This window comes from Vipera ursinii (assembly GCF_947247035.1).
Source record: "Vipera ursinii genome assembly, chromosome: 1".
Lineage (NCBI taxonomy): Eukaryota > Metazoa > Chordata > Lepidosauria > Squamata > Viperidae > Vipera > Vipera ursinii.
In genome coordinates, this window is record NC_139512.1 from 277,699,107 (window position 1) to 277,719,314 (window position 20,208).

The 20,208-nt window shown below is 40.4% G+C and overlaps 2 protein-coding genes across 2 annotated transcripts in view; one reads left to right on the forward strand and one right to left on the reverse strand.

Moving 5' to 3' along the window:
• The window catches only part of LOC310646504 (acetyl-CoA acetyltransferase, cytosolic-like), a 23,581-nt gene extending 15,909 nt beyond the window's left edge, over positions 1–7,672 (forward strand). The window contains exons 6-9 of the mRNA XM_083373021.1: positions 3,649–3,771; positions 4,564–4,718; positions 5,295–5,405; positions 7,446–7,672. Of these exons, the coding sequence (XP_083229147.1) occupies positions 3,649–3,771; positions 4,564–4,718; positions 5,295–5,405; positions 7,446–7,613 (557 nt within the window). The 3' untranslated portion in view covers positions 7,614–7,672. The remainder of the gene's footprint in view (positions 1–3,648; positions 3,772–4,563; positions 4,719–5,294; positions 5,406–7,445) is intronic.
• Positions 7,658–20,208, reverse strand: TCP1 (t-complex 1). Its single transcript, XM_083372966.1, has 12 exons — positions 20,053–20,208; positions 17,589–17,674; positions 15,687–15,815; positions 13,937–14,034; positions 12,637–12,747; positions 12,276–12,457; positions 11,219–11,345; positions 10,554–10,729; positions 10,016–10,139; positions 9,534–9,726; positions 9,101–9,264; positions 7,658–8,492 (listed from the first exon to the last, which is right to left on the reverse strand). The coding sequence occupies exons 1-12, from the start codon at positions 20,120–20,122 to the stop codon at positions 8,276–8,278; spliced, it is 1,677 nt and encodes a 558-aa protein (XP_083229092.1). The 5' UTR covers positions 20,123–20,208; the 3' UTR covers positions 7,658–8,275.

Below are 20,208 nucleotides of genomic sequence, written 5' to 3' on the forward strand. Positions count from 1 at the left end.
TCCAGGGCAGGCTTTTTGAGGAGGGGTCTCACCACCGCCTCCTTCAAGGCGGGGGGGGGGGGGAAGACACCTTCCTTCAAAGAAGCAGTTATTACTGCCTGGAACCAGCCTCGTGTCCCCTCCCGGGCCGCATAAACCAGCCAGGAGAGGCACGGATCCAACAAACAGGTGGTGGAGCTCAGCCTCCCCATGATCCTGTCCACATCATCAGGGGAAACAGGGTCGAACTCAGTCCAGATAACATGCTCAAGACCGTCCGATTCCTCCGCGTCAGACTCCGCCCAGTCAGAGTCCAAGCCGGTCTGGATCTGAGCGATTTTGTCCGTCAGATGATGACTAAACTCCTCGGCCCGTCCCTGTAAGGCAGGGGTGTCAAACTCAATTTCATTGAGGGCCGCATCAGCATTGCGGTTGCCCTCAGGGGGCCGGGTGAGTGTGGCCTGGGTGGGCGTGGCCTACTGGGTGGGCGTGGCTAGAGTGCGTATGGCCTACTGGGTGGGCGTGGCCAGCTCTACATCGTTCGCATCAAGGGTGCCTATGGGCGCCTGGGCAGGAGTGGGACAGATCTGAGGGTCTCTGGCAGAAGGAGGGTCTCTGGGCCAGGGCCAAGGCAGTGGGGGCCCTCACTGTTTCCAGGATGGCTTCGCGGGCTGCATGAAACCACTTCGCGGGCCGCATCTGGCCCCCGGGCCTTGTGTTTGACATGTCTGCTGTAAGGGATCCTCCCTCACCTCCTGGTTAAGAAGGGAGCGAGTCACCCTAAACAGGGCGGCCGGGCGATTATCTGCGGACGCGATGAGGGCGGCAAAGTAATTGGCCCTCACCGTCCTTATCACAACAAGATAAGACCTTATAAAGGTTTTTAACTGCAATCGGTCAGATTCGGAACGGCTGGACCTCCAACTGCTCTCTAGACCCTGTCTCCGATGCTTCATCTCCCGGAGCTCCACAGAAAACCATGGAGCCCAACAGGATCTGCGCCGGGTCAGAGGTCGCAAGGGTACAACAAAGTTGAGTGCCTTAGTGGCTGCCTTTTACCAGGCATCCACCAAGGCATCAACTGGGCTGTGAGTGAGGGCGATGGGTATAGACCCAAGCATCATCTGGAACCGTTCAGGGTCCATTAGGCGCCTGGGGCGGAACCATCTAGTTGGTTCCGCCGCCCAGCTGCGGGGGGTGGCATAACGGAAGACCAGCCGCAGGAGATGATGATCGGACCATGACAGGGGGGTAACAACCGGTAAACCCCCTTCCAAATTATCCAACCACTGTCCAGACAGGAACACCAGGTCGAGGGTGTGTCCCCTCACATGAGTCGGGCCTTGAATTACCTGGGTCAGGTCCATGGCCGTCATGGAAGCCATGAACTCCCGGGCTAGCTCCGATGACCTTCCCAGTGAAGCCAGGTTGAAGTCACCCAGCACTATGAGCCTGGGGAACTCCACCGCCAACCCTGAGAGGGTGTCGAGCAGCTCGGGCAGAGCTGTTGCCACACAGCTGGGCGCCAGGTATGTAAGCAACAAGCTCATCTGAACCCGAGAAACACATCTCAGGAGGAGGGACTCACTCTCGCCAATCTGGACAATGGTAGTCTCCCGCAGGCATAAAGTCTCCCTTATAACCACCGCCACCCTGCCGCCCCTACCCTGAGCCCATGGCTGGTATAGCACACAGAAACCTGGGGGGCATAACTCGATCAGAGGGACCCCTCCCTCCGAGCCCAACCAGGTTTCTGTAATGCATGCCAGATCCGCGCGTTCCTCCTCGATCAAGTCACAAACGAGGGGAGCCTTATTGGCAATGGATCTGGCATTAAGGTAAACCAGCCGGAGCTCAGGGGCCTGATCACCCTCAACCCCGGGGAAAAGGGTGCTAACTGGAGGGTCGGAGCGCGTCACCGCTCGCAAGCAGCAGGGGCGCGATCCCGGATGTCGATACAGCCCTCCGTGCACACACCTACTGCCATTCCCTATCGTCGTGGGGATTTGAAGCCCCACCCCAACACATCCAGAACCAGCCGCCTCTAACCCACGCCCTGACCCGCCGGGACCCCAAACCGGCCCGGACTGAGTGCCGGTTAGTAATCCCCTCACCCTCCCTAACCTTTTAAAATAACTGGCTAAAAAGTGAATCAGAGGCCTCTTAATACATCTCCGCTCGAGGCCCCTGTCTAAGCCCAATTTTAGAATTTCTTGTGAATTAATTTCAAGACATACTAAATCAATGTTTGGGACCTTATTATGAGTTTAATATATTTTTCTACGCTGTAGTTTTTTTTAATAGTGATCTATTGAATAAATCACAGCAGATAAACTTTACATCTTATGCTAAGCCAAAATCAACCAAACAACATAAATTGGGTTCATACTGTATCTAAAGCCCAACGTAGAACTCTATGACTTAATATATGAACTCAGTTTATCACTCCTAGGCTAGAATACATGTAATTAAGGAATGTGGGAAACTGCAGTCACTGAAAAGTTCTAATAGTCATTGTCATACAAAGGGAGAAATAAGCATAATATTACTACTTTTTAATAATAAGAAGCATATAGTTTATAGCTTGTGAACTGGACGTTAGAATTCCAGGATAAAATGCCACTGCAGATGACTCTTCTACAACTCTATTGAAGGGCAGTGCATTTTTTTTAAAAAATGAAACGTTTACGTTTCATAAGAAAAAAATGTAAGAAAATAGAAATATAAAGAAGTCGTAAAGAAAAAGTCAAGAAGGGATCAGGACTAGGAGTGCAGAAAAGGAAAAGAAAATAGGAAAAAAAAAACTTCCCACTGTCTTTAGTAGAGGCACAAAAATAACATACAGTAACCTTTTACTCTAAGATCAACGGTAACACAATATTTCTATAGTCATAAACAGTTCTAATTGTCAAATACCAAAATCAAAGTTTCATTTGTTTTGAATTCAAGCAAAAAATCAAAAAGTGTTTTCCAAGTGGAAACAAAGCTAGAGTCTTCTCTTTAATCAAAGTATTTTTTTTTGTTTCCACCAATTCCATTCATTTCACCATCGATTCTTCCGTTGTGGGAATCTGTAAGTGCTTCCATTCCTGTACATACAAAAGTCTTGCTGATGTACATACAAAAGTCTTGCTGATGATCTCCGCTCCTTCCGGCGCGATCTTAAAACCTACCTCTTTGAACAAGCTGGCCTGGCCTGATGGGATGGGGTCGGGTTTTATAAATTGATCTTAACCTTTTAATCTGTATTAATTTATTACGGGCATTGCTGTTTAATTACTTTTTAATTTTTGTACCTTGTTTTTTTATTATGTATTGCCCTGTTCACCACCCTGAGTCCTTCGGGAGAAGGGCGGTATACAAATTAAATTAATAAATAAATAATAAATAAATAAATAAAAACAGACCCTTTTCCCCCAAGACATTTAATCTATCAAGCCTAAAAAAAAAATCTGGTTTCATTTGTGGATTCCAGTATTGCTGTGCCTTTTCCCATTTCTTCCAAAGATGATAAAAATGTACCTTCAGGCTGATTACATTTCCAACATATGTTTGACACATCCTTATGCATCTTGACAGTTTATCAGACGTTAAATACCATCGGTAAGGGCAGTGCATATCTTTGGAAAAAGCAAAAGGGGCTGTTGCTGAAATTCTTGTTTTTGACAGGTCCCACAGAAGTTAAAGCAGATGAGCACCCTCGCCATGGGTGCAACATAGAAACAGTGGCAAAGCTGAAACCTTGCTTCGTAACCGATGGGATAGGAACTGTGACTGCAGGAAATGCCTCAGGTGCGTTGGTTGAGCAATTTAAAGATAAGCCATAAAATCATCTGTTCTGGTTTTAGCAATCAGGAAAGAAAGAAAGAAAGAAAACCGTGCTAGTGATCATTAACTACAACTGGAAAAGTATTGATTCTGGTACTGCCTACATATCCTCCTGTTAAATATGAACTTTACACTGTTTAAAAAGCTATAAGGTAAAGGTAAAGGTTCCCCCGCACATGCGTGCTAGTCGTTTCCGACTCTAGGGGCCGGTGCTCATCTCCGTTTCAAAGCCGAAGAGCCAGCGCTTATCCGAGGACGTCTCCGTGGTCATGTGGCCGGCATGACTAGACGCCAAAGGCGCACGGAACGCTGTTACCTTCCCACCGTAGTGGTCCCTATTTTTCTACTTGCATTTTTACGTGCTTTCGAACTGCTAGGTTGGCAGAAGCTGGGACGAGTAATAGGCGCTCACTCTGTTACGCAGCACTCGGGATTCGACCCGCCAAACTGCCAACCTTCTGATCGACAAGCTCAGCGTCCTAACCCACTGAGCCACCACGTCCGTTAAAAAGCTATATATCTAGCCAAAAAATGTTTCAGAGGTAAGCAGTGTTAGCTTAAAGGAGTAGATATTTTCCGGGGAAAATTTCTTTTCCTTTCATGCCTCATCCTGGCCAAATCTAAAAATTTCCACTGGAAATTACTGCTTTATGATGGATACGTCCATGAAGATAAAGCTGGGCAAAACTGATATATCTGGAGGTATCAGGCTTTGTTAGATACTTTAAAGCTAGGTTTAGTTCTTTTTCTCTTCAGGTATAAACGATGGTGCTGCTGCTGTAATTCTTATGAAAAAATCAGAAGCGATTAAACGAAATCTCACTCCTTTGGCATGGATCGTGTCTTCGGCTCAAGTTGGTGTTGATCCTTCAGTTATGGGAATAGCACCCATCACGGCCATAAGAAAAGCTGTAAGCAGGGAAGAGGGTCCATTCCACTGAATTAGTGTTAATTCTGAAAATTAAACTTTTTAAAGCCTAGTATATTCATATCATATGTATAACCCGTCCCAATCCTGATGAATTATGGTAGCTGTGCTAATAAATGTTTCATTAACTGTTACTGAATTTTTCCAGGTATTTTTTTTTATATTAAATGTGCGTGTACACACTTGCATATGTGCACACACTTTTGTGGAAAGAAAACAAGTGCATTGGTCATTAGTGAAGATTGAACACTCAAGAGTTAATTGAATTGAGCATTTTTTCCATAGCTATAGAACGGGATGACTCCAACATCATGCATTTGTGGGCCTATCCCCGTATGCGTGCTTAAATTAGAAATTAGTTTATTTCAGTACCATATCTTACTGATTTGAGCGTCAAATTTTTTATTAGAAATGAACATCGTATTTGTAATCAGATCCTCATTTATCTCTCTTATTACAAATAATTATATTTGGCGGGGGGGATAGAACTCATTTTCTAACAGAATTCAGCCATGATTTTTAGCCATGTTAATTGAACAAGCTTGTTGGTCTTTTGTAGGTTGAAAAAGCTGGTTGGACATTGGATCAAGTGGATCTGTATGAAATTAATGAAGCTTTTGCTGCTCTAGGTGTCGCAATAAGAAAAGAACTAAAATTGAAACCAGAAAAGGTATGTTCAACATTGCCATAAAAGCACAATACCTGAAATATTGTAAATCTGTTTGTTTATAGCCTAGAATGCATATTCTGCTCCAGATGAATAGGGCACGGAAATATATTTTGCTTGATGCAAGCCTGAAATATTTGCTAGATGGGATGGGTAACATTCAAAGTAGTTTGTCATCTGAAATAATTTGCAGCGTATCTATTTGAGGAAATTTGACAAACTATATAAATGGGGAATTCCTTCCAGTGCAAATTAGTACTTCCGTGATTACGAGCTTATCTTTCTCTCTGCAGTGATCCATAACCTCTCTAAATCTTGTTCACTTTTTTTTAAAATGCTTTTTAAATGCAGACATATTGAACATAAGATATAACTTGGCACTCAGTGATGCTAGTATTGAAATACAATTTCATTGACCTTTGGAAACAAAACTTACATTGAGTTGTACATCTCTAGTAGCTGTCCACAGGGAATATATTTAGGCACTGCAGTCCAAAAAGGACATAAAAAAATTAAAGCTAGTTCAGAGAACAAAGTTCTACGTTGAACGATTGAAGGAATTGGATATATTTAGGCTGTAGAAGAGAAGACTGAAGGGATGTATGGAAAGAATCTTATCTAAAGGGCTGTCCTACAAAGGATTAGATTGGTTCTCCATTTCCCCAGGGGGCGAGATCAGAATCAGTGAGTTGTACGTCCTGGTTAATATTCAGGCTGGATATCAGTGATGTCTCTGACAGTAAAAGCTATTAACCATTTACTTCGTAAAATAGAATTCGTCCTTTCTCTGGTGGTCCATTTACTTCAAGTGCATTAGTAGATTCTGCAACTGAACAGTATTATTGCACTGCAGGAATTCCCTCATCATGCAGACATGACTGATTTACCTAGAACAGGGCTTTTCAAACTTTTCACCCATTGTAGCACTTTTAGGATATGGCAACATCCAAGTACCACCAGTCGCCTAGCAAGGTGTCAAAAACGTGATGACCAAAAAAAAAAAAAAAAAAAGGAAAAGTGATGAAGTACAGGTAGTCTTTGACTTACAACAGTTCACTTAGTGACTGTTCGAAGTTACAATGGCACTGAAAAAAAAAGTGCCTTCCAAGCCACAGCTGAGCAAGACACCTGCCTGGCCACCTGGCGGCGCTCTTTCTCCTGTCCGAAGTTTTCACTGTTGTGAGCATTTCTGTTGAGGATTGGCAGTGGGGGTGTTTGGTTTTTATTCCCCCCATCTGCTGGATGGTTGAAGCAGGTTTTGGTCACTTCACATGACCCTGGGACACTCTGACCGTCATAAATATGAATCAGTTGCCAAGCATCTGAATGTAAATCACAAGACCCTGGAGATGCTGCACCATTCCAGCTGATCGGCGGTTCTTCTGGGCTCAGCAGAAGTGCCAGGATCAGCACCGAGCTCCAGCTGGAGCCTGGTGCTGATCTTGGTGCTCCCACTGAGCCCCGAAAGTGCTGATCCTGGCGCTTCCACTGAGCCCTGCAGCTCCAGCCATTTCTTGCTCAGGCTTGTGCAGTGCTGCCACCGGTTCAGCTCATTCCCCTTCCCCGCTATTTCTCTAGGATGTTCACGTACCACCTGCCAGGTGCCAATGTACCACAGGTGGTACCCGTACCACTGGTTGAAAAGCCATGACCTAGAACTGCAAGAAGTTATGATCACCATTATGCTAGCTCCAGTACTTCGTAGGAGAGTATTAAAGTTTAAGGTCCCAGCAGAATGTTCCTTCCACAGATTTGGTGGCTGGGGATAAAAACTGAATAGCCAAATAGGAGGTGCTTGCTTTAAAAATGCTAAGAAAATTTAAAGGTAGGTATGAAGTAGAAGCAGGCAAGTGTGTGTGTAAATAATGGCTCAATCACACACTTTCCTCTGATCTCAACGTGAAAATAAGTCTTGCTCACTTCATTATAAAATCTATTGTCAGAGGTTTCCAATCCGGTCTAAACATTAGGTTCCAAAATAAGAAAGGAAGATTCCTACATTTAACAGATACTTCTGATGTATTGTTTTATTTATTTTGGCAGATTAACATTGAAGGTGGGGCTGTTGCCCTTGGCCACCCCCTTGGAGCATCTGGGTGTCGAATCCTTGTTACACTTCTGCACTCACTAGAACGAACAGGTGGAAAACGAGGAGTTGCGGCTTTATGTATAGGAGGAGGAATGGGCATAGCTATGTGTGTAGAAAGATAAAGGAAACTTTTCTTGTGATGTTGTACTAATTTGTAACATGACTCATCTTTATTAGTAAGTAATAAAGAAACAATATTAGGCAATACTATACCTATTTCTTGATACTAGGCAAGATCTAAGCATCCTGCTGTCAGTTTAAACAGAACTTTCTGCAGCAAACTACTTGGTCTCTTCATGCCTCAGATTCCTCATGAAGACAAGGGATCCACTGAATATTTTAAAAGCAGAAGGCAGCTGATACATAGCATTCACAGCAACCCTAATATTAACACGTGCAGGTAACTTCATCCTGCCTTTAAGAAAAACAGCCATTATAAATTTTTCCCCCTTCTCCAATACTAGCATAAAGCTACGACCACAGTTTGTGTGTACACAAAGGAGGGTTTTTGTATTCTGCTTCATTATTCTGTCGCAAAATACTTAACAAGAAACGCACCAAAGGCTAAGTGTTTGGCTGCAATTTGACTTACTGCTGAAGCCTTCAGGTTTTCTCCAACCTCCTCCCCTTTACATTCTGCGTTATGATACTGATGCAAATACAAAATATGGCCATATTTCATTTATTTTCTGGTTATTCAGAAGCCTGACAGCTCGCTTTCATCAACAAACTAGTTACTAGAGACTTGAGAGCATTTCACAGGAATAGGCAAATAAAAATTCATTTAGTTTTCAATTGCTCCAGATTGAACTGCGTCTTCATAGCATCCTCCTTTTTCACCTTTACTTTCAGGGTGCAACTTAATAAGATCATCAATTCGAAGAATAGTAATTGCTGCTTCTGTTGCAAACTTTAAACTCTTTGTTTTGACTATAGTAGGCTCATATACACCAGCTTGCTTATTGTCACGTGGTTTCCCATTGATTAAATCAAGACCGATCCTTCAAAAAAAGAGAAATACTTTTAAATAAGAATGTACGTTTCAAATGTGTTATTCTGAAACCCTAAACCTGAAGCAAGAAATCAACTTTCCAACATCGAATGCAACAGAAGTTAAATAGTACCTAGTAGTTATCTCTGCAATACCCAACCATTTTATTATATATTTTATTGCTTAAAATTTACATGCTGCCCATCTCACTGATAAAGCTACTCTGGAGGCTTACAAAATGGTAAGGGAAAGTTTGTTCCAGAACATAACAAACCACTTCCAGTTTGGGGGATAACTTCTAGGAAATTGCCAGTCCAAGTGTTATCCAGAAAGAAACCAGAACATTCTGGAATTATCAAAAACACTCCACATTTGAAAATCTAGGTTTTGCATATCCAAAATATATACACAACACTCCCATTTCTTCTAATAAAGTGATAAGTCACCTATAGAAGACCACTTAAACACATTCTATATACAAGCATCTTAAAATAAGCATCATTTTGGGTTAGAATGCTGAATGTTAATGCCCAGTTCTGTTTCATTCAACAAGATTAAGCAAAAATGCATAAAGCAAATCAATATTCTGACACTGCCATCAATTCTATGCACACTTACCACTTCAAATTTTTGCGATCTGGATTCACTTGGGCTTCATTGTGAAATGCTCTGAGCTTTGCAACAAGGTCTATAGCATCTTGAGCAGCATTAACTGCTAATGTATTTGGAATAACTAGAAGAGATCTTGCAAATTCTGCTATAGCAAGCTGCTCCCGTGATCCCTAATTGAAACAAGAAAAATTCTATTAATATTTATGTTAATATATGGTAACATAATGGAGAACGGCAATGAAACTACACTTGCTGGATCTGCTAAAATAAAGACTGAATAGCCACCAAGGATAAAGCTTTAATATGATCTGCAGCAAGCAGGAAATAGGACTTGTTAAATAGCTCCCGCCAGTCCTTTTCATATACAGGTAGCACTGAATGTTAATATAAGTCTGATTTCCTACGAAAAACATAATTTAAACTTTAACTAAAAACTTACCATGCTAGTTGCGTAATTTTCTAGATAAATTGAAAGTGCTGCTTCAACTGCACCACCTCCAGGTACAACAGACTTTGACTCTAGTATTCTTTTGACCACACAAAGAGCATCATGCAAAGACCTCTCCATTTCATCACACATGAAGTCATTTGCTCCTCGTAATATAATGGCAGCTGAGGTCCGTGCCTTAGTACTGTTTCAGAAAAGAGAGAATTTTTTTTCCTTGTGAAATAATTATCAAACTATAAATCTCTAACCTTGAGGGTAGGGAAATGCTAGAATTCTGTTTGTCCAAAGTTCATCAACCAAGTCAAGACATTTACTGTCTCAACATTTATAGGGGGACTAAAAGTAATTTATCCCACGCGTATAACTGCTCATACAATTTGAAAATAGCATGGCAGCAATTAAATGGGAAATACTTTCAAAGGTTGCAACAAAATGCATCCATTCCAAATTATACAATGTATGTATTTTCTTACTTTTTAATCAAAATCAATTCGTCATCACAAATTCGTTCTTGAACCACCTCTTCTGCTTGTCCCAGCATTGATGCTTCAAAAGTTTCTTCACCTTCCAGATTTGCCAGATTAGAACAAACAGTGGCTAATACAAAGTAAAGATTTGATAAATCATCACAATTTTATATATCTATATCTACTAGCCTGAAGGAATATTAACAATAGCAATCATCTACATAATTAAGCTCTGTTTGACAAGACAAACATGATTATATTTAAGGTAAAGGTTCCCCCGCACATGCGTGCTAGTCGTTTCCGACTCCAGGGGCCGGTGCTCATCTCCGTTTCAAAGCCGAAGAGCCAGCGCTTGTCCGAGGACGTCTCCGTGGTCATGTGGCCGGCATGACTGGACGCCAAAGGCGCACGGAACGCTGTTACCTTCCCACCGTAGTGGTCCCTATTTTTCTACTTGCATTTTTACGTGCTTTCGAACTGCTAGGTTGGCAGAAGCTGGGACGAGTAGCAGGCGCTCACTCTGCTACGCGGCACTCGGGATTACCTCCAGAAGCCTTAGCAATGCGTTTAAGATCTTTCTTCAAAACTCTGCGTACTGCCATAGCACCAGCATCCCCGAAGTACTTCAGACACATATCATCAATGCCCCCAGTGGTCAAAATAACATTTGCTCCTGTAGCCAGGATCTTCTGAATTTTTTCTTTAGTGATGTCAGCCTCTCTGCATAAGAAAGTACACACTGAGTAAACAGAACTATAAACTTAAATTCAAGAAAATCACAAAAGTTTTTAATTAATAATTGGAAAGTATGTCAAAATAATGCTTTAATCATGCCTTCCTCAAAATTCCAATGTAGATGAAATCTCTGCATTGTTACACTGGATCATTAATTTCCAAAACTAATTAAAGGAAGACACTTCAGGATATTACCAGTAAACAAAAAAAGAGAGACATTACTAACTTTTAAAAATGCATTTACCAGGCAAAGAGGAAAGAGCTTAACCAGATCTTGCAAATTACAGATTAATGTAGCTATTGGATATAGAAAGAATAATATTTTGACAGAATACTGTTATATTGCTTGTCAAAATTTGTATTTAAGATGCCATTCTCTTAATACGCGTGGGACAAATGATGGAAATGTACAGATTTGTTTATATTTCCTATTTCAAAACTCATTTTAGTTAAAAAAAGGTCCTTATAGAATACCTCTGTCTAATCTGATCCAGTTTTTCTGGGTCTGTGATTACCACCTGAACACCAAGCTTCATTTTAGTTTTCTGTAGGCTGAAATCAAGGCATGCAATTTTGGCGTTAACTATTCTCTTAGGCATACCTAAAAGAAAAAGAAATGCTCTTAAAATTCCATATAATGCATTTAAAAACACAGTGATACCTTTTTTTCGTAAGTATCCCTTGGTTTGCTTCTCCTATTGACTTTAATAAGTATAGTTTATGAAAACTAACTGTATATACTTTCACAAATGGGAAAGAGGTCCCACTCCATTATAAACAGTGAGGCCAAACTAAATAATCCATCTTAAAATATTTGAAATTCACCAAAGCTTTCAAGTTTTTGAAGGAATACCATTGCATACATCAAATGCATCGTACTTCCCCTTGATTACTACCAAAATGAGAAGTTAACTTTCTGAGAGATCGTCAAACCACCCTCTTTAATATTAATCTTGCAAAATCATCAATATTCTTATGTCAATTTACAGAAAATTCTCTTTCCAAAGAGATGTATAAAACAATTATTTTTCTTGTGGAGACAAAAACTTCCCCCATATGCTTTGGGGAGAGTACATTTATAACCAAGAATTTGTGTGTTCCATTCTGAATATTATCACCTTTCTCTGTCTTTTAAATATTACTTTCTACCCTGATCTTTTCAGGCAATTTAGGAGGGAAAAGCTAGTGAGTAATATAATGTTAAACTGAGTTAAGTTAAAGATAAACTGAGTGATATAATGGAACTACACTTATACCTAACTGAAGTTTCATACCTTACCCTGATAGGGAAAATAGAGACCTAATTTAGGAAAGTCATCTCCATTCAAGCAAAGGGGAAGGAAACTCAATCTGAAGATACTTGCCTCAACTATATTACAAATGTGTAAAATAATTCCAACCTCTATGTCTTCTAGCCGGCTTATCAGTCAAAAAGACCATTTCCAAAAAAATGTTTACATACAGATATAAAATTGCAATAACTTTTAAAATTGCATCCATGTTCTATTTTATTGGGGGGAACTGATCTTACCTTGGGATCCCACAACACAGTTTAATGCATAGCCATTTACAAGAATACTCTCTTTCTGACTGCGACCATGTGCCTTCAAAACATTGATAGAGCTGATAGGATAATGTGGTTGTCCCTTTTGGTCTGTGTATTTTACTGCAAGTACAGCATCTACTACCATGTTGGCAAAGAAGTCACTGTCACTACAAGAACACTGTTAAGGTTAACGTAGGTGAGTGAATACATGAAATGTAAATCCCCTCACACCACTGAGAATTACAAATGGTAATAAAAATGCAATTTTTCTTCAGAAATTAGATACTTCAGTCAGTACCTGATTTCTACACAATACCAGTTCCTAATTTACTCTGTGAAAGGATACACTCCTATGATTTTGGATGACATTGATGTTTTTGCTGCATTAATAAGACAGTCTTTGCCCAGCTCATCTGAGTTAATAACCAAATTTTCATTGATGTAACGAACTGCCTCCCTGTTGGGGAAAAGAATTTTCATAGAATAGTCAGAATTCAAACCGAATGTTTTCAACTTAGAAATGTTGATTAAAGTGAATATAAATAGGAGTGTGCAAAACTTAGTATTTCAGGGAAAAACAGGAGTTCTATTTTCTTCCAGATTCTATTGTTCTGGCTATTCTGGTGAGTAGACCAACTATTTACTTCTGGAGTTTTTCAGAAGAAAAGAACCAGAATGTTCTGTCCCCCGAACAGTAAGTTGTGTACAGATTAGAAAAATAAAATATGTCAAATTTACTTTATCAATGGCCCTGAATTTATTTCTATGCTAATATTTTAAAACATATTACTAAACATTTAAAAATCTAATTTTTAAACATAGCATATTATATCTATATTGCACTTAATCATTAAACATATAAGCTTTGAAATTTAAGTTTCATGGACAGTATTATAGATCAATTCTATATTCTAGCCAAAGCCCTGACAAGATTGATAAAATATTAAAACATTAAATATAAATTGAACCAAAATTAAGTAAATTAAAAACCAGGACCAAAATACTGTGGGGTAGTTATAGTTATATAAAGACAAATATTTGTTTGGTCAAAAGCCATAAATGGGGACAGTATAAAAATTGTTCCCTGTCAATAGACCATTGTTGGCTATCTTGCCCCCAAGCGCTTATGTTTTACTGAATCACAACTGGGGTATAGGTAGCACAAAGAGTTTTAACAAATCTCAAACATCATGACAGTAACAATCCTCTTTCCATTGAAGGGGAAAATCTATACCAGGGGTCTTCACTTGGCCCTTTTATGACTTGTGGACTTCAACTACTAGAATTCCTCAGCCAGGCTGCCTAATCTATACTGACAAAGCACTGTTGACGTCATCTTTTACTTGCTCACTCATAAACACCTGCTTGCATCTAGGTCCAAAACCACCTTTCCAGCTGCTTGTTTTTGGGGGCAGATAAAGCACTCCACCACCATAGTACTCTCAGTGAAAGGGCTCTATCTGTTCCTCATGACTGACAGGAGAGGTCATCAATATTTGAAAAGTGATATGTGGGCCATCAATATTTGAAAAATGCTATATTCATTAAAGAAAAAGTGAATTGGGTGATACTTTGAAACTTAATTGTAAAAGTTAACAGGCAAATTTTATACAATTGCTCATTTGAAGTGCTTCAGTAGGTCTTACTTGCAAGCAAGACGATATCCACTAATGACAGAAGTCGGATGAATTTTCTGTTTCACCAATTCATCTGCATTTTTCAAAAGTTCTGCAGCAACAATTACCTATGAAAAAGAACACTTAATTTAAAACTACTCTGTGAAAGTTATGCCCTTGATACAAACAGTAAAAAACAAACAAAAAAACACATAAACTTTCACTCCAGCAAATGAAAGACATTCTTGGAAAACTTACAAATTGCATTAGCTTCAAGAGGCAGTGATATTCAACTTTCTCTAACATACGGTCCAAGCTACAGGTGTATAGAACTTTTTGTTTTGAGTACTGTTGAGCCTGAAGCTGTGCAGATCATCTCATTTTGAGCATTACTGGAAATTTTCAACATTGAAAGTGGTATATCATATTCTCTACGATCATGGAATATAATCACAAATTAATCAGAAGTCAAGGAGATAGGATGAACCCAAGAAGACAAAAAAATAATCTGAAAATAATTTTGCCCCATTGAAGACAAGGAAGCACGCAGGCCTTTAGCTGACGTTTTAGATGCTGTTGACTGCAACTAAAAGTCTGAGCCAGAATAGCCAAGGACATTGGCATGTACTTGCAAAAATATCCCCAGGGGACCTCTCTTGGGAAGACTACCCTAGAGTTACCTCGGGAGCCTAAGAACATTTTCTGGATTTAAATTCTTGCATCACAAACTATTTAATCCAACATTAGAGTTTAAAATGATTATTTGTCCTCAATTTTGCATTTCTTTTAGCAGGGTGGCAAGATCAATAAGAAAGCTCTAGCTATAGACAAGAAATTAAAATGTTAGTTGCTCACATGTCACAATTCAATTGTAATGTTGATTACATCACAATTAGACAAATACATGCCTTCTTTTTCTGAAAGTAGCCCTTGATTAGCTATAGTAAATGGGACCAGGGACGCTGTCACTAAGTGATGTGGTCATAAAAGCACATTCGCATGACCATGCCAACTTAAAAAGCCATTTCCAGCTGCAGTTATTAGGGGAATCCCATGCAGTTGCAGCATCACAGTCCCGTTTGCGATCTCCTGACGACTTCTCCATTGATTGTGCTTGTTGTAAGCCAGCAATGAAGATCATAAATGATGACCATCTAACTCCAGAACCCTGTGACCATTGTAATTGTGAGTCAGTTGTCAAGCACCCAAATCGTGATCACATGATGACAGGGGACACTGTGATGGTCACAACTTCAAGAACTGGCCATAACTTCTTGTTCAGCATCATCATATCTTCAACAGTCACTGAACAAATGCTTTAGGACTAACTTTATAGAATTAAAATTGTTCTATGTTCTGCCACTTCATATAGGAAAAAGATAATTGTTAGGTCTTCTCCTTCAGACTTTGGCAGTTATTCCTTTATCCCATCAGCATAGCCATTTATTTTGTAGAGAAAATAAATGGTAGTTAAATGGGAAAGTTTTTGTTTCATTTTTTTAGAGGGAAACTTAAGTAGCCTTGAAAATGGAATTAGAATTGTATCTTCTCTGACGATACATCATACTATTTCTTCCTATCCAAGTGAGACTGTATTTTAACTGAAGACAGTGCCAGAGCTAATTATCCTGTTTTGGTACAATAAGTTAGTGTTTGCCATTAATAAAAGGGGCAGAGGTTAATTTCACATACTTGCATTATAAAATGTAAGTTTTAAATACTAATAATGCTACTTCAATGTTGATATGATTGTGAGAGCAGATGATATGCCCATACATACCACAGAAGTAGTCCCATCTCCAACTTCTTTGTCTTGCAATTCTGCTAGTTCACACAGTACTTTTGCAGCAGGATGCTCTACCTCCAACAGCTTCAGAATAGTTGCACCATCATTAGTAATGGTCACATCCTAATAGTCCAAATACACAAAAATCATTCATGCAGCTTAATACTGATTGGGATCACAAAATAACTGCCTTTCAATTAGTGATGTATTTAGCTATTTAACCATCATATATCTAACAATCCAGTTGTAGGTGCTACTAAATGATAGCTACTTTTCTGCATAATGTATACCCTAAAAACCATCGTTTTGTCAATGGGCCTGGTGACTATAAATGGATACAGAGCCAATCAAGTGGCTGATTTGATTGTGTTGTTGATGCTGTGGGGGGTGGGAGTAAGAGAGGGTTATATGGTGGGGTTTTAAAATTTTGTAAGCTATCCAGAGCTACCTATGTGTTGGTAAAGGTAAAGGTTCCCCCGCACATGCGTGTTAGTCGTTTCCGACTCTAGGGGCCGGTGCTCATCTCCGTTTCAAAGCCGAAGAGCCAGCGCTTGTCCGAGGACGTCTCCGTGGTCATGTGGCCGGCATGACTAGACGCCAAAGGCGCACGGAGCGCTGTTACCTTCCCACCAGAGTGGTCCCTATTATTCTACTTGCATTTTTACGTGCTTTCGAACTGCTAGGTTGGCAGAAGCTGGGACGAGTAACAGGCGCTCACTCTGTTACACGGCACTCGGGATTCGACCCGCCAAACTGCCGACCTTCCGATCGACAAGCTCAGCGTCCTAACCCACTGAGCCACCGCGTCCCTTTTATGTGTTGGATGGCTATATAAATTTATTAAAATAAATAAATGTGTAAAAATAAGCTATTGTCCTTATTAAGGTCTAGAATTAATATTTAGTTTCATCCTGCCCGTATTATTTTTATAAATAACATATTTAATCCTCCTTCCTCTTCCTATTTTCCATAAAACCAACCACCTGTGAAGTGGGTTGGGCTGACTGTAACTAGCCCAAAGTAACAGAAAATATTTTCCTGATATGGAATCATCAGTGTGAAACTATCAAACTGAAGCCAAAGCAGCATCTCTCTTTTCCTTTAGCAAAGGAATAGAAGTGAAGCTGGAAGGGACTTTGGAGGTCTTCTAGTCCAGCCCCCTGCTCGAGCAGGAGAACCAATTACCATTTCAGACACGTGACTGTCTAGTCTCTTCTTAAAAATCTCCACTCATGGAGCGCCCACGATTTCTAAAGGAAGCTGTTCCACTGATTAATCGTCCTCGCTGTTTGGAAGTTTCTCCTTAATTCCAGGTTGCTTCTCTCTTTGGTCAGTTTCCAACCATTGCTTCTTGTCCTGCCCTCTGGTGCTTTGGAGAATAGTTTGATGCCCTTTTCTTTGTGGCAGCCCCTCAAATACTGGAATACTTCTATCATGCTATTTTTGGCTAAAAGGTTTTTTATTTCATTCTATTTATCCTGTTTTTGTTCTGTTTCTATTTCTGTTTCTATTTATTTTAGAAATACAAAATTTAAAATAAATGTTGACTTAGTGTGGCAGTCCAAAAACTGCTACCAAGATTTTTTTTTGCTATTCCTACAGCAAAAGAAGCTATAATTTTGGTTATTTGTGAAAAGATTTCCGAGTATTCTAAACTACCTTCTCTGACATCTGTGTGAAGACTACATATATACAGAAGTAGGGGTAAAGGGTTTTTTTTTTCTTTCCCAGATTAGGGAGACATGAATAGAATCTTGGGGTGGAGAAAAATCCTACCTATCCATCTCTCACCATATTAGTTAGCTACCTTGAATATAATGATTGTTCAGCTTTCTTCTTTTAAAATTAAGACAAATTATGTTCTATTGGTAGTTTCAAAAAGGAAGATCTACTTACACCAATGTCATCCACCAGCATTTTATCCAAGCCAACCGGACCCAGTGAACTCTTTACAATATTGGCAATTGAAGCAGCAGCTGTAACTGTTTTAACAAAACAGATTTTTTTTCTTCACAAACAGAATTGTTCCCTAAAATTTTAACTGATGCAATTCAAGTGCTAAATATATGCTTTTAAATATTTTTAAAAATAGCAAATAGCTTTGGGCAATAAAATTGGCAATTACTTTGTTTAGGGTTTAACAGCATAAATTTACATACACAAATGTATTTTGTAGTTGAATTTCAAAACAGACTATGCTGTAACTTACACTAAGCAGACGTTTTATACACAGGCCAGAGTTTGTGAAACAGCCATTCAGCTTATTATCAAAACTTAGACCATTATGAAGATTTTCGTGCATAATTAACTTCAGGTTCTTTGCATCAGCTACTAACAAAGGAACAACATGATTCAGTCTTAAAAATGTCAGACTTGTCTTTGTAATGCTTTGTTCTGCCATTTCATATAGAAAGAAGCTGATATTCATTCTTCTCCATCAGACTGTGACAGACATTTATTTATCCCATAAGGATTATCTCTTATTTTGTAGTGCAAATAAGAGTCAGTACAATGGGACATAACATCTAGCAATTTCTTCTAGAACTATTTTAATAAGAGAAATGTATGGCAATCTAGTACACAGGTGTCAAACTTGCTGAATCATATTTTTGCATTGCCAGAGCTGGGGTGGGTGCAGCCTCCGTATTATGCGACAGATCCACAGGCCGGCAGTTTAATACCCCTGATCTAGTAAATTGAAATATAACAGCATTTTTTTTTTGAAAAAAAATCTCTCATATATAGTTGGATTATGAAAATCTATTTTTAAATGTCTAACACTGAAACAAGAGGCACATAAATGCATATCACCATAGGATCCAGAGTAAAAGAGACGGCATTTATGTTTTCTTCTCTAACCTGTTACTAATCAGTAAAGCAGTCTTGTAGTACAGCTGGACTCTTGGTAACCACATGGAAACACGGTTTGCTTAACACCACAAAAGTGGTTACTGTCTCCCTAAACCTTCAAACCTTAACTGCAATACAATACTGAGACTTAATAATCAAAACTGAATCCAATGCAATTTATTTTCGACGACATTATATTTCTTGCAGGAGCAGAAAGCAAGAGACATGGATATTTAAATAGAAACTGTGGTAACCCTCTTTACAGGACTGTTATGTCTTTGAAATGTCTTCCAGAAATTGAGACGTTTAATTTAAACACCTCTAACTTCAAGAGAAGAACTAACTAACATTCTTCACGAGAGACGTAAAGGAAAAAATCTCATTCTGAAAAAATTACGGTGTAACAGTTAAGGACCAAAATGTTTCGGCTCTCAAGCTTACTTTTAAATAGCTGAACATATTCGGTCTGTTTTCTATAGCAATTTTAAAACGCTCATAGATAACCACCGATAACCTATCTTTCCCCTAGAGCAGCGTTTCCCAACCTTAGGAACTTGAAGATGCGTGGACTTCAACTCCCAGAATTCCCCAGCCAGCTTAGCATAGCATAGCATAGCTGGCTGGGGAATTCTGGGAGTTGAAGTCCACGCATCTTCAAGTTCCTAAGGTTGGGAAACGCTGCCCTAGAGACCACTAGGATTAACAACGCTGCTTCTCAACTGCCAGTGTACTTATAAGGGAAGCGATCCAGGCTCTAAACCCCGGCCAGTAATTAATTAATTAATTAATTAATTAATTAATTTTATTTGTATGCCGCCCTTCTCCCGAAGGACTCAGGGCGGTGAACAGGGCAATACATGTTAAAAAACAGAATACAAAAATTGAAAAAAGGATTAAACAAGTGCCCAGAACTCTTACGATAGAATAAAACGCATTTAAAAGTAATAAAAACCCAACCCCCTCCCATCAGGCCAGGCCAGGCCAGGTTGTTCAAAAAGATACGTCTTTAGATCGCGCCAAACGACCAATTGACACGGGGCGTGACTGAAGTTCTCCCACGTGAGACTCGAGAGATAACTGGACGTGTCAGTCAGTTGCAGCGCGGACAGCAACCTCAGGCAGTTATCTCAGGTCTTCCGTCGTGGAGCACAACCACAACTGGGCAGCCAAGGGCCGGACGGCTCCTAAAAAGCGGCCCCTCTTTCCTCATCCTCGCCCGCAACTTAAAAAAAAAGGCGCCAACGCCGCCACCCTTCTCCCCTTTGGGGGGTTAGGAAAACACGTGCCGCCGGTCGGCAACCACCGCTTTGCTTCCGCGGGGCCGACTTCGCACCCAGACCGGCTCATCCTGCTCGCGAAACCGCGAGTTCAAAAAGACAGCGTGGCCGGCCCTGGTCGAGGCCCGCGCCCACGTTTCCACGCGCCGCCGACGGCCACCTGACCGTTAACGGCGACTCCCGACTGTGCCGGGTTAAAAAGCCTGAGGGAAAAAAAAGCTTTTTGAGTTTACCGTTTTGCGTCCGGACGTTGTCGCCGGTGGTCCGCTCCCCAAAGACCGTCAAAGGCCCCTCCAGCGCCATTTTCCCGGACAAAAGAGACCAAGGCGGCAACGCGCGCGAGCCTGCAGGGATTGCGGACGGCGAGGCGAGGCCTTCTGGGTAGCTCC